Source organism: Podarcis erhardii, assembly GCF_964252035.2.
Source record: "Podarcis erhardii genome assembly, chromosome: 5".
NCBI classification, from domain to species: Eukaryota; Metazoa; Chordata; class Lepidosauria; order Squamata; family Lacertidae; genus Podarcis; species Podarcis erhardii.
Window position 1 is genome coordinate 17,329,286 of NC_138509.1, and position 14,834 is coordinate 17,344,119.

The 14,834-nt window shown below is 42.1% G+C and overlaps 1 protein-coding gene across 1 annotated transcript in view; it reads left to right on the forward strand.

The window, feature by feature from the left end:
- The window catches only part of LRMDA (leucine rich melanocyte differentiation associated), a 734,468-nt gene extending 721,254 nt beyond the window's left edge, over window positions 1-13,214 (forward strand). The window contains 1 exon segment of the mRNA XM_081864461.1: window positions 10,629-13,214. Within this exon segment, the coding sequence (XP_081720587.1) occupies window positions 10,629-10,708 (80 nt within the window). The 3' untranslated portion in view covers window positions 10,709-13,214.
- The last annotated feature ends 1,620 nt before the right edge of the window (window positions 13,215-14,834 follow it).

The window sequence follows — 14,834 nt, forward strand, 5'->3', positions numbered from 1 at the left end:
AATATGTCTATTTCCAGATTGTGTTAATTTCACACATGTTGATAAATCTGTTTCATGACATTTTTACATTTATCTGATTGAATAAATAAACAAAGATTTAACTGTATTTTATCTCTGTGTACATTTTAAGATGTCTTTTGCCCTAAAGTATGTATTTTTTACATGTTTCTTTAGTTCAGAACTGTATTGTAGAATACAGAGAAGTGTGAAATCCAAAGAATAATTACACACTGTGTAATAAAGTGTGTTAGTAGTCACTTCACTTAGAAATGAGGGCCAAATAAAATTCTCTTTCACCCCTAATTTCACGTTAGACTTATGCAAATCTAATTCCACATAACTTTTCAATAAGCCGAACAGGACAACAGCATTTGTCATAAGTATAAAGATACAGCAGCAATAAAATTCAGGTTCAATGAAATTCAGAACACTGGACATGTTATGTTCATCCCCTTCCCAATGACCCTTAATGTAACCCCACCTTCACATGCTAATTGTGTGCAGAGGGTCCACTGAAAGCTCTTGCTCATTGGGCAACATCGCACAGCTTTGCCAGGTCTACTGCCTCTGTGCCAGCTTTCTACATGAATAACTTCCCCTCCTCAGACATCCACACCTATGATGTGGGATTTCAACTGCATCCCCACTCAGAATTCATCAGTGGCGAGAAAGCCATGTGGCATTTGGGGATGGACCAGCATGTGCCCCCCGCCCCACTTTGTCCTTTCAATGTGTAGGTCCCCTTCATGTGATTAATGCATGGAAGGGGCTATAGATGTTGCTTTCCCCACTTCAGGTACACAGTGAATTAATTTTTCAGTGAGCTGCTCACCACATTCCAAAAAATGCTTTCCTGAGAGTTCACAACCAATTCAGAACCCAGTACAGTGGTACCTCGGGTTACATACGTTTCAGGTTACAGACGCTTCAGGTTACAGACTCCGCTAACCCAGAAATAGTACCTCAGGTTAAGAACTTTGCTTCAGGATGAGAATAGAAATTGTGCAGCAGCGGCGCAGCGGCAGCAGGAGGCCCCATTAGTTAAAGTGGTGCTTCAGGTTAAGAACAGTTTCAGGTTAAGAATGGACCTCTGGAACGAATTAAGTCCTTAACCCGAGGTACCACTGTATTTAGAAGTAAAATTGTGTTGCAACACTCTGACTAGGGAGTAGATCCTATTGAATACAGTGGGCTTACTTTCTAATAAACATAAGATTTTGCAGTCATTTATCAGATGACCTAAATTGGAGTAGCTATTGCTTATTGTTGCTGTTTTTTAAGTTTTAAAGGGCAATCAGTATAAAGAATGCAGTGTAAATAGATATATTTTTGGATAAGTCTTTTGTGCATATATTTTTCTAAATGCAGAAATAGAACAGGTTTCATAATGTTCAAATGCAAAAATGACACAAACAAGGAGAAGCACACAAATTGGTTTAAATTTTATCCAAGTGTCTTGCGGCATCTTACCTTAAAGACTAACTGATTAATCTTGGCATGAGCTTTCAAAGACAAGACGTCCCCCCTCCAATTTTTTTTTTTTTAAAGATGTTGCTTGATAAAGTGTGCCTTTGCCTCTGAAACTTGGTTAGCTTTTAATGTGGCACAAGACACTTCATTGTTTTTGTTACAACAGACTAACAGGGTTGATCTTCTGGAATTCCTCCGCAATAAAATACTATGTCCTATCACACATGGCGGAAATAACATGAACATCAAAGCAGTTGCTTGCATTTCTATGGCAGCTATCTCCCTTTTAAACAAATGTCAGGTGGGCATGGGCAGAACCTACCTGAGAAATGGTGTTAAGTCTTATCAAAATACTTAGTTTGCTTCCCTCAAAATTCCCAGGTGTTTCTTTTAATCGGGAGCTTCAAATTTTGCTTTAAAATCCGGCTTTCGGTGAAATTCAGTAATAATTGCTGACCCAAATGTTGCCCTCTGCATTTTATTCGGCTACAATTTGGTGGCCACTGTTAAAACACACACACATGCCTTTGATCTTTCTCCTTGGACTACACAAGATACGGTTGTATTTTAGTTACTGTCAGCTTTGCCTGCATATTGATGGTAAGTGGGATTTTTTTCAGCCTCACAGAAGTCAAGTTTCAATGCAGAAGGCTGAAAGCATTGCACTTATAAATTCAAACCACTGATCCTTACAAAACATAAAGTGGACTGCGAAGGAAATAAACAGGATTGCTTTAATTGTCCTCAAAGAGTATTTAGCTCGCCGGCTGTGGCCTCTTCGTTTGACAAATTAATGCTGCCCTCTAGTGGTCAAGACCTTCACTTCAGAGGCATAGCAGCTAACGTGGGAAGAGATTTCTTAGCTTTGGAAACTCGCTCTCCATTCCACTGGAAACAACAAGGCTTATTTTCCCCATGTCTTGTGCTATAATTATTAATGCTAACCGTAAACTTACATAGTAACATCAGTCAAATGCGAATAAAATTTTGTTTCATCCTTGGTGTGTGTTTCAGAACCAGGCCTGCTTCTGCCCACTATCTATTTGCATTGCCAATGAGATATGATGTGTTTCATGTACCATTTCTTTCAGTTGCACATTATGCCATCTGTCAGGTGTATGCTCTAGTGACCCCTACCTGTATTGCAGAAACTCAGCCCTTATTTGGGATCCAAGTGGCCACATGCAGAGGTGTTTCTGAGGATTCTTTCCCTAAAACAGCCCAGGCCACATAAAATTCAAAAAGGCTGAAGGCAATTGAGGAGAGGCATCCAGTGGAGGGGGGGGGAGCTGTGCTTAGGGAAGGACATATGGGAACATAAGGATGTGCTTGCATGTAACTATGGGCCTCTTTTGGGTGTCATCCTGAGTATTTTTTTGGTATTTCTGAACTCCCATTACACTCCAGTTGGGCTAAAAGGTAAAGCTAAAAGACCCCTGACAGTTAAGTCCAGTTGTGAATGACTCGGGTTGCGGCGCTCATCTCGCTTTACTGGCCGAAGGAGCAGACATTTGTCCGCAGACAGTTTTTCCGGGTCCTGTGGCCAGCATGACTAAGCCGCTTCTGGCGAAACCAGAGCAGCGCACGGAAATGCCGTTTACCTGCTTTCAAACTGCTAGGTTGGCAGGAGCAGGGACCGAGCAACGGGAGCTCACCCCATCATGGGGATTCAAACCGCCGACCTTCCGATCGGCAAGTCCTAGGCTCTGTGGTTTAGACCACAGCGCCACCCGCGTCCCCTTCCAGTTGGGCTACTCTTTCATTTATTCACAATGCATATTTTTGAGTTTGTTTTGGGCTGGAGATGCCAGATCTTTTGCATGCAGTGCATGTGCTCCCCAGCCCTAAATGGTGCAATGCCACCTCTCTCCACCCCTGTTTGTATATTGTTATTATGGAAAAACAACAGCATAGCACTGGTGGAGAATTTAAAAAAGAGGTTCCTAGACTGGAGGTATACCTACCAGAAAACCCAAAAGAAAATGATGCATTCTCCAAATGGGCATAGGGACAGCCTCAAAAATGAGAAGGCTGTAAAGAACCACATCCAAAGCAATGTTTTTAATACACTTCCATATTACACACATGGTTTTTATTCACCAGTCAAAAGATCACAGCAATCTTAATAGATGCAACCCATTCTGATTCTGATGGGCAGAATCTGAAACCAGGGAGAGGAGATGATGGAAGAAGATTGGAAAATTTAAAGTTTATATATAGAAATATCGCAAAATTAATGAGTGATAGAAAAATGGTGGATTGATATTTTATGGATTTAGCAGAAATTTTATAAGGAGTTAAGCATATATAAGTATTTTAGTTTTAATGTTAAAATAAGGTTAAAAAAATATGCTATTTATAATATGATAGAGAATAGAGAAAGATGGAAAGGATCTGCTGAAATAACTAGTAGAAGTGGAATACAAAAAGGGAGGTGAGAGGAGGTCGAGGAAACAAGGGAATGAAAGAAAGAGTATTGAAAAGGGGGGATGTATTTTTTTATTTTTTTAAATAGTTTTTGTTTTGTTTTATTTAGGGTTAGGGTTAGGGAGTGGGTTTGGTTTAGTTTAGTTTAATGTGTTTAGTTTAATGGGTTTAGGTTGTGTTTTGTATTGTTTATATATTGTATTGTATTGTCTCTTTTTTTCTCTTTTGTTTTTTCTCTTCTGTCTTTTTTCCTTGTAAAAGTAATAAATATCATTTTTAATAATAATAATAATAATAGATGCAACCAGTGTCATAATCTTGAACCAATCACAATCATTTGGCTCTTCAAATCAGCCCTCCTCATAATATCATGTAATTACATATAACCAGTATTTCAGTGTCTTCCCTATTCATTAAATGTATCCTAATTTTCTTTTTCACTCATCTACAAAACAATTCAATATTAATCACAATTGCTATGCCTAGCCAATTTTCTTTTCATGCTTACAATGGCCACCATATCAGGGTTGGGCATGGCTGGCAATTTTAAAATACTGTAGCGAAGGTCAAGAACAAAACAGGTCTGGGAGCTCACTTTTAAATTTATTTATTTGTTACTCAATTAGGCTGGAATCCTAAGCTGGACCATGTGGGATAGGGGTGGCTATGGCAGTTTAACTGCTTCATCTGACACAGTGCATAGCTCTGCTAGCAAGGTTGACTTGAAATGCTCTGCATTTTGCCACCTATTTCCAGTCTACCAACAAAATGTTTAAGCTCCTCGCCAATATTTTTTACCCACCAGAAACAATGGAAAGGAAAGGAGAATGGGGAATTAAACATGCTAAGAAGTGTGCATAAACAGAGAACTGGAAGGGCTCAGGGTCCATTAGATCCCATCTGCTTCCTGGAATGCCCCTTTTTTGGTGCTTAGTCAGGTCTCCCTCTTTGACAGCAGAGCTCCTTCTCTCTCTCTCTCTCACTCTCTCCCCCCTCCCCACAGTGTCAAAGGGGTACATTGGATCTATCTTATGGTCCCTAGGACAGCCTCTAGGTGCATAAGAAATTATATCCTAAGTGGCTCCTTGTCCATTTTCTAATGTCTTTTCCTACCCTTCTTCCTCTGTTCTGTGTTTCTCTTTCCTTTTCTTCTCTCTCTTATACCAAAGAAAAGAGTGGTGGTACCTTTGATGTGACCTAACTAATGTTGGGGTGCAATCCGGTTATGGAATCAGAATCCACCCATTGAAAAACAATGGCTTTAATGCATCTACTCAAGGCAACCTCGAGGTAATGGAGCTGGAAGCTGAACTGAGGGTGAATATTAGGGAAAGAAAACACTCTCCTAATTGCATCAAGATTGCTAGACATGGTCATGGAATTTCCCCTCTTGGTGGTTTCCTAGAACATTTTGGAGTTGGCACTACTTAAGCAGTACTTTAATACGTTGTACTCTGTGCCTAAAGCACCCTTCAAACACACCCTTCAAACAATGCCTGCTCAAAATTTTCCTGAAAGCTATCAGGAGGGAAAATTCCACGATCATGTCTAGTCATCTTGATGTAATTAGAAAAGTGTTTTTTTCCCCTAACATTCACTCAAAGTCCTCCTTCCACTGCCGTTGCTTCTAATTTGCTTTCAGTAGATACAACAAGCTGTTGTTCTTCAGTGAGTGGATGCTGGATTTGCTGACCTATTGGGTGAATATAGATGACCACTGTCCCAACTAACATTTACCACAGTGTAATTTGCATCCCTTGGTAAGGTGCCCATTTTAATACTCTTAAGACACATCCACATCCAGTTAGAAATTGGGGAGCGGGGAGGGAAGTACAAAAAATGATCCTTGTTGCTTGGCAGAATTGGTAACAACAACTAGCTAACTCAGTGATTCCATGCACATTACATGTGACTCTGAATAAATGCAGAAGTGCATTCACCAAACAGCAACTGTCCACTTGGCAAATGGTAATCCTTATTCAGCTGTTGTGTCTCTTCTAGCTCTGTTAGCCTATAAAACCAAACATCCCAAGCTCTCTTCTTAATAAGAAAATAAGTAAGTAAGTAAGTAAGGCCTTCCACATTGCAGTTTGTCATCATTTACAATACAGATGTCTTTCTGCAAAGTCACCAACCTATTCACACCCGAGGGTCACAACTACTTTGAATGATTTAAGGTAATATGCTGTAAATGGGCTCATTTTCACCAGAGGGAGTGGATCTGTAGATAGCATATGCCTAGATCAAAGGTCATCATGTCACTGTCATTCAAGGAGGAAGAGATTCTCCTTGTCTCCCCCCCCTTTTTTTTTTTTACACAAACGAAGTATGACATCTAAGGAACAGTGTGTTGTTTGTTCCACTGCCAGGATATGCATAATGGAAACATTAGCTCTGAAATCTTTTTTTTAAAAAAAAAAATAAAATCTGTCAACCTAATGGCTCAGCTCCTTAACGTGTTAGAGAGCTTTAAACTATATATCAGCCTGGGTCGTATAAAGCGACCTCTAGATTGTGGCCTGACTAGATCATAGTAACATAATACAACCTTGGAACAATACAGCTTATTATTACATATCAGCTTGTCTGCTTATTCCCAAGGATTTGGGCAAATCCACTCCCCACCCCCACCCCCAACCCGGGAAAAGATTCTGTGAGAATTTTAGTTATTTAAAAATAGGCTTGCAGTGCATCTCTGCCCCCTCCTGCTCCTTTATTTCCTCTCTTTTGAAAAAGAACACACATTTCATCCACTGTTGCAGTGGGAACTCTGAAGTACATTTACACCAGACTGAATTTAATCACACATCAGCTTGACTGATAGTTTAAACTGAGCATTATTGCAGCTTCTCCTGGCCTGGTTGGAAACTTCGCATGTTTCTCCTCCTATAATCTTCATTGCAGATTTTCCCAACATGCGTTCCCTGCTGACTCCAATCTCACCTCTTTCTTCCCGCCACCCACCCCACCTCCAGGCCTTTCTTGCAGCCATGGTGGTGAGGTGTGATTTGCTGCTGTTCTTGTCTGTACCAGCTGCTTGCACTGAGGCGCTTGCTCTGGTCTGTACAGGAAGGTGATGTTGCCATCCTCTAAAATGTTCTATTTCACTAGATTATCTTTGGCAGAAGGGAAGAACTTGGCTGAAATTTCCCTCCTAGTTCCTCGGAAATAAGCAGCAACTTGGGTATTTTACTCTGCTCTGTTGTCTCAGATGTCTTTCCGCAAAATCACCAACCTACTCACACCCAAGGTGGGTGGAGAAAGAAATCTATTTGATTTTGGTGGGAAGGGGCTGCCACTTACCTTAGCAGATCTCACCAGGAAGTGTGGCTGGTGGGAAGCTGTGGAAATAGCCTTGTAATGCATTGCAGAGCCCGTGGTAAGCTGAGGAGAGAGCCTTGCATCACTGTGACATTGTGAAAGTTAACAATTTGCTGGTGAGGAGGAATGAAAAACCCTTAACTGCTTTATAAGTTTAAGTAAGGTAAGGAGGAATCCCCTCCTAAACATTACACACACACACACACACATATACATACACATACATGAGCATCTATATACCATGACCTTTTCACTCCCAACTAGTCAAGAAAATAAATTTACAAAATTGAGTCTCACATCTTGAAAAATGTGTATATTGTAACATAGCTATCCAAGAGTTCTGAGCAATGCACACCCAATGCTTTTTTTAAAAAAAAAAACTTGCTTTAGTATGCATGTGTGTCTTTATTTATGGTGATAATTGGTCCTCCCTCCCCCCAACCCCAGCTCTGGAAGGTCTATCATGCTGACATTACAATGTAGTGTTCAAGTGAGACCGATCTCTCAGTGCATGCGAGCGATTGCAAGATTGTTACTTAGCCGTTATAATTAGAACATCCATTCCGCAGAGGGAAAACATTTAAAAGATAAAGGGTGTATTTAAAAATGAATCTTCCCAATGCAATTTTTTCATAATTATAGTTTTAACATCTTATGGTGATGGTGGAAGCGGCTACTTAAGAAAAATTAGGAGCCTCATTTGGGGGAAGATGATCCCTCAAGAGACCTCATGTTGTCATTTTTCAAGAGCCTGATCAGGGAGACCGCTCTGAATGGAGCTCACGGCTCCTGGTGCATTGGAAATATCCTTAGCTTATTATGACCAGCACTGGATATTTTAATTAAAAATGCCACTAAATAGGGTGGGGGGGGGTCTCATTCCCTCTCTTTTTTAAACACGTGTTTTTGGAATTATTTTCTGAAGGTGCAAACAAATGAACAAATTGTGGGCGCACAAACACATACACAGCATGCTGGGGTAGGGGAGCTATATCCCCTACAGAGACAGAAGCGGTTGGTTTCCCTAATCCACATATGCTGTATCTGATCATGAAATGCTCTGACTATAGCCCACAGCCCCCTATAATTTTCACAGTTCTCTGTAGTTGCTGTGTGTGTGTGTGTGTGTGTGTGTGTGTGTGTGTGTGTGTGTGTGTTTAAGGGAGCGGGGAGAGAGAAAGGCTTTTTTATGTGTATGTGGGAAGAAGGGGTGAATCACTGTCACCTCATTTAAATTATAAGGACGCCTATTGTTTTACAAATAACCTTCATGATAAAAATAAAGTCTCGTGGCACCATTTTCAACTGTGCTTTTATCAGGACCCTCTGAGCAGAAGTGTGTACACAATACGCCCAGCAATCGAATCGCAGCTGTGCGTCTTGGTAGGGACTCTCGGTGGAGACAACACTTCGTTAATTTAAACAATTGTAGGCTGCAGGAGTTCAAAAAATAAAACAAAATAAAACAAAATCAGCTGACTTTAACTGTCACTAGCCCAAGCACCTTTATCCCCAGGCGAGCAGCAGCAGCTGGATTTCATTTCTTGCTGCCAGACTGTCCAACATCTTTGCTGAACATCCCAGGAACTGAGCGCCTTTACTTTAAGGATTTTATTCAAGGTGACAGCTCCTCACACTTTAGCGTTCAGATCACCTCAAGTAGCTGAGATCTCAGTGAAAATGAGAGCACTTCTGCGGCAAACTCCAAATTTAGATTGACTGAGGTTATCCTTAGGCCTCTAGGACCCAACCTCCATGACAGAACAGGCCTGCCAGGAACTTTAAAACTACAGTGGAGTTTGTAATGATGTCTGGGGAGAAATCTTCTGCAGGAACCACAGAGAATACTATAAGTGATAGGAAAGGATGTCAGGTTTCGTTAGGGCTGGAGACAGTGTTAGAATATACGTGGCATAATATGGCACCGGTATCTCTGTCAGCATCTCTGTTTTCTGTCACCACACACAATTCCAGGCCTGTCTGTAGCCATGACAGTGTCTTTTCAGATCAGGTTATTGCCAGCCCAAAGACTCGCTCAGCACACCGCCAGATAGCCCCCTTTGTTTGAAGCCTGCCCTTTTGTCATTAACGCACTTGATGTCTATTTAAAATCTGATGGTGAATGCAGTATCTGTTTTCCTGTCAAGAGATCATTGACAATATTAATACCTCATGTCCTTGCCTCATTTTCTAAGCGCTGACACCTAGCTGCAGTCTCCGGCATTCATCAAAGAGCACTCTCTCACCAGGATTTCCATAAACAGCCTTAGTCCCAATTTCTGAGAAACATGGCAGCCCTCGCAGAGGGCTTTTATCAGTGCCGTCTGCCAAAGGAGTCTGAGGAATGTTGCTAATTAAACAAAACAAAACTATTGCTAATAAAAAACACACTTCGTGGTCTTTAAATTTTGATACTTAGAATCTGAAAGCACATTCAGCCTTATGAAAAGGGGTAATGATATCCACAGTGTTCATGGGAAAATGACATTCTAGAAGATAAAAGCCTGGTTTTCCATAGATGCTGACTCCTAGGAAATGGCTGAGGAATGGGTAAATCAGTCTTTTTCGTGGTCCTGACACTTTTACTCCATCCACCCATACATCTTTTCCAATTTCATGCATCAATCTGATTATTATTTTTTAAATGCATGAAGATTTGCAGTTAAATAAGTAGATAAGTGTAATTGTAAAATAAAAATTTGCATTTCAAAACATACTCTTCCAAAAATACTTATTTTAAAATGTATTTCTAGTGCGCACCTACACATGTTGACTCAATAGTAAGTTTCCCATTGAATTCAATGGTGTAAGTTCAAGCCAAGTGTGCTAAGTGTATTTGAAGGGAGCCTTTGGGGGGGGGCTGCTGATCCTAAGCTTTGGAACTCCCTGCAGGACAGATACCCACAGTGGGCAGGGCAGAAAGACCCAGTTTTGCTCCCCAACCCACACATATATAAAAGTTTGGGGAGTTTAGTCCAATCCAGGCCAATAGCTTATTCCTCCACTTTGAGAGCTGTTAAGCATATAGCAGTTTACTGAAAGATTCTCCATAGGTAACAAAAGTACATTCAGTATCTCTGTTTTTAAGTCTTGGCATCTTTAATATCGATCAATTACAGTCAGTTTGAGACATTTTTGGTTGTAGTTAATGAGGGGTGAGGGGAGAGGGGGAAGTAGAGGAAGAGAAAGTGAGGAGGGGAGAGATGAGGGAGGCATTAAACTTTATTTGCATAATATATGAGTGGAGTTTTTTGTTCTCATCATCACATGGATGGGTGTCTTATTTTTATACAGTAAATTTTACGGAACGGAATTCCTAGCTTTACCTTTTCCTGCTCCCATCTCCTTGCACATGCAACCATTACACCAATGCACTAAGCGCTAACCTTTTCGTTTCTCTTCTGCTGCAGGTGTCCTAGGGAAATGCCGCTATGTCTACTATGGGAAGCAATCTGAAGGCAACCGGTTCATCCGTGACGACCAGCTCTGAGGCGAACTCCGCATCAGCAAAACCATCCACGTTAGCCACACACATCACACACACACACACACACACACACATAAAAGCACAAACTTCATCCACATCTTTAAAAGGGGTTAAAAAAAAAGCTTGTGTAAACCAAAGTCCTCCAGTACCTTCTGCTGACTTTGCCAGACCTGTCAAAATCATCCTTCTGCTTTAGCTTGAGTAGTCACATAGAGATTGACATGATTGCCTCTAAGCAGGTCCCATCCACCAGTGTGACAGACAGCTGCAGCAAAGCACCAGGCCTGACAGGAAGAACACCATGATGGATTGCCTGGCCCAATTGCTGCTTGCAGAAGAGCAAAGGTCACACCTGGGGCCTCACTGAGCATGCTCAGCTGCTTTTAGCAAAACCAGCCCTGTTTTATCTACAGCTTGCTTGTTGAGTAAGAAAGCTCTGTGTGTGACTGTGCGTGTGGGGGGGGGGGGAGAGAGAGAGAGAGCACGTGCACACACACACACACACAAACAAACAACAACAGTTAACCTGGTTGCTGCTTGAAATTTCAAAGAGCACCCCCTCCTTACCTGCCTTTATTTTTTCTCAGGAATTAAGTGTTTATGGTAGATGCACAAACAATGCAGCCATGCCGTATGTGGCTTTGTGTTTCTTTATTGGGGGAAATAACAGAAGCTGTCAGAAATGTGATTTAATTTCAAATGCTGGAGGGGTGGTGGAAATTACTTGATAACATGTGGAAGTGTTAATATTAATTCCAAGCTCCTTGGGCAGGAGTTGGTTTCATAGTTGTCGTGTTTTTTGCAAAGAGGAGGTTTGGAGGTAAAAGTGCAGGAATGGAAAGAGCAGGGAAGCAGCAACAAAAACTGCTGATCCGGATTTATTTTGGGAAAGGAGAAGGGACAAAAGAGCCAAAGTCCTCTCCCCTAACCTTAACTTGTGGAAATCAGAAGCACAAAAGATGTATCTGTATGTCCTTAAGCAGTATTGACAGTCCTTTTATTAACTACTCATCAGCATAGATCCAAATGGAGCTAACCACACCTCTTGCCTTTTTGTGAACTAAAACTATAATCTTTTTAAAGTGTTTTCTGAAAGGATTGTTTCGTATTCTATTTTTTTGGATAGATATAAAATCCCCTAAATATAAAACCAACTCATGTTTGGGTAATGAAAGCTATTACCATCTGAGGGACCACAAAGTCTTCTGTTAAATGGGTTAGCGGTCTCAGGCTGAAAGTAGCCATTACAGTAGACATGTGTTTGCAGCTGAAAACAGCCAGGTCAGATCTCCTGCTTCTGTAACGCCTAGCAGTACAAACCGTGATCATGCTTTGGGTTTCCCTTCTCCACCTCTGCTCCTGGCAGGGAAGTATGAGGGAGGTTCACATTGTATGCTTCGTATGTCTTGACATTACTAGTGGAGAGGAGAGACAGATAAGGTGTTGGGCTGCTGTTTTCAGTGGCAGCCTTGTAACATCTGGTTCCGACCCCCATTCACATTCTAGGTTGAGGCATGCTCACAGTGTGGAAAGACGGATCACATGGCCTTATGTGAAGGGTGGTCTTATCCACCCATATATTAACTTTTGTATGTGGAGGGGGAAGCAGTGTTTCCAAATACTAAACCAGGTCACTAGCTGATTACCATATTTTCAATAGCAGTCATTTATACCACACAAAGTCATAGAGCATCTCACCCAGGGTAGTCAGCAGATCTTGACTTATTCCAGCTGTTTGTTGGACTCCAGTTCTCATAATCCCTGACAAATAGTCAGGAGTTCAAATCCAACCATTTCCACAGGGCAGCATTATGGCTACACCTTAACTAACCAGACCTATCTATATCTGCATACATATAGAAAGTGCCATTGAGTTCTGTTTCCACGTACACATAGCAACAGGTCAAGAGAAAGACTGAATCCAGGTTTGACATTGGGAGCCAATTTAAGTTTTTAAAAAGTCCTATATTTTGGATGCAAGTGTGTGAGTCCTGCAGTTACATTCCTGTGTGTATATCAGGATTGTGACCATTCCGGTATCATGTTATGTCTGCATTTTAATATATACAGATATGTATATATGAAAATGTAGAAGAATATCTACGTGAAAATTCTACACCACGAGTTGACTGCAAAGGAACTGCTTTATAGTGGGTCAAAAACAGGAATCCATTTTCAGGAACTATTAATTGGTTATTAAACTGAATCGTGATCCAAAAGGCTTAAAATTAGAGGCCTGAGGGTAATTGGTATGACATTAACACATGCAAAAAAAAAGTTTTTGGGGGAACTTGAACCCATTTTCCCAAAACAACCGCGAGCTGTACAGATTTACATTTGACTGGCTGTTTTGAATCGTAAGTACATGTTTTGACCATGGCAGTGGAGTTCAAAGCAGGGGCGTTTGAAATCACCTTGTGTCACATTCAGTCTGGTTGGATATCTCTTCTTGTCTACATCAAGGACTTTTTAACCCTGCCTCAAACAATAAAATGCACTTGCAAACTGACCACATGACTTTGGTGTTTTTCCCTTTCTCCCACTGCAATGGTATGTTGTTATGTCAAAACCATATGTATCATTCTCAGAAATGCCTTTTCACCCTTTGGAGGCAGAAGTATTTTGAGAATGCATTGTGACCAGAGCGTGGTATTATTCTCAGCCTAATTTGTTTTGAGGTTTGTTTGTTTGCTTTTTCAATGTTGCATATAGCAACTTAAATTAAAATCAGCATACAGTAATTATATAACGCTTCAGCTACACAAAGTCTGGCATACCTTTTTATTTTATTTTGTTTGGCTGCAGCAGGCTAAAAATCAGTACATATATACAGTTTCCTTGCTAAGAAACAATAAAATAGCATGCAAAGGTTCTGTTGCTATTCAAGCCTGTTCTCAGCCCCCAGCATGGTGGGCAAATGGCAGGGCCCACTGAAGCTGATGCCTGCAGGATCCTGCCTCTCTGCCTGTTGTAGCCAGCAGCGTAGCTAGCCGCTCGGGTGCCAGGGGCGGCCCGTGCGTCCAGCAGCCGGGGCGGGACACACTGCATAGAGCCTTTCCGCTGCTCCCCCCTCAGCTGTAGGGCGGCTGAGGGAAAGGCGGAGGGCAGACGCAAGTCCCACGCTGCCGTTTCAGGCAGTGCTGAGCCTGCAGGCGCTGAAGCCACCATGTCATTCCCAGGAGAGACGTGTGGCTTGGGCACACTGCAGGCCCCGCAGTAACTGCCAGCCCCCGCAGTGTGGTGCCCAGTGCCAGTCATGTTTCGTTACGTTTTTTGACTGAACTAAAAAGTTTCGTGAGCCCTTTTTTTAAAAAAAACACACCTCATATTTTTTTCATTTTGTCACCCCCCTCAGTGATGACACCTGGGGCGGCCCACACTCCCTTCCTCTGCCACTGGTTATAGCCCCTGCCTCAACCTTCACTTGCTGGAAGAGACCAAGTGGCTACCTGTCTTGATCAGAGCTGGGCAGCCTTCTTTCTTACGCCCCATGATTCCTTGAGTCAACACCCACCTAGCTTGCAACAGCATTGTTCCAACTGTCTTTTGCGAGCATAGCTGGGTAAAGCTGCATCCAGCCCAGCAGGCGGTGTTGGCAGGAAAAGGAAGAATTTTGCTGTGGGCATGCCACTGGGAGGCGGCAGTAGCAACCCCTCCCAATCTGAGCAGGACCCCCTGCTCTCCCACCCCACCCCACTCTGCATTACTTGGAGGAGTAAGTATTTCCAGGCTTGGAGGAGGCCTCAGATATTTCACACATGTCCTCTATGACCCTTGGATGCCTGTGTTGTATGTAGAAGCATAAGAAGCCTCCCTACGACTTGCATCCTTTCCAACCCAGACAAGACTCTCTTGTGCTGCCCTGGAATGTGGCAGAGCAGGGAGCGTGCCCATCTGGGTCAGGAGGAGCCCCAGTTGCTGTGGGGCCCTCTCAGGCCCCCGTTCTTCTCCTGTAGAAATGAGAAGCACACTGGAACCTCCAGGCCTTCCTTGCCAAATCATAATCGACCAGTTTAATAACAATTAACCTTGGACACTCACTTAATCAATTCTTAACGGACCAATTAGGAATCATACTTCCCTTGTGTCACGCTTCTGATGTTTCTGTTGTGACCTCTGCTAGTGCCAT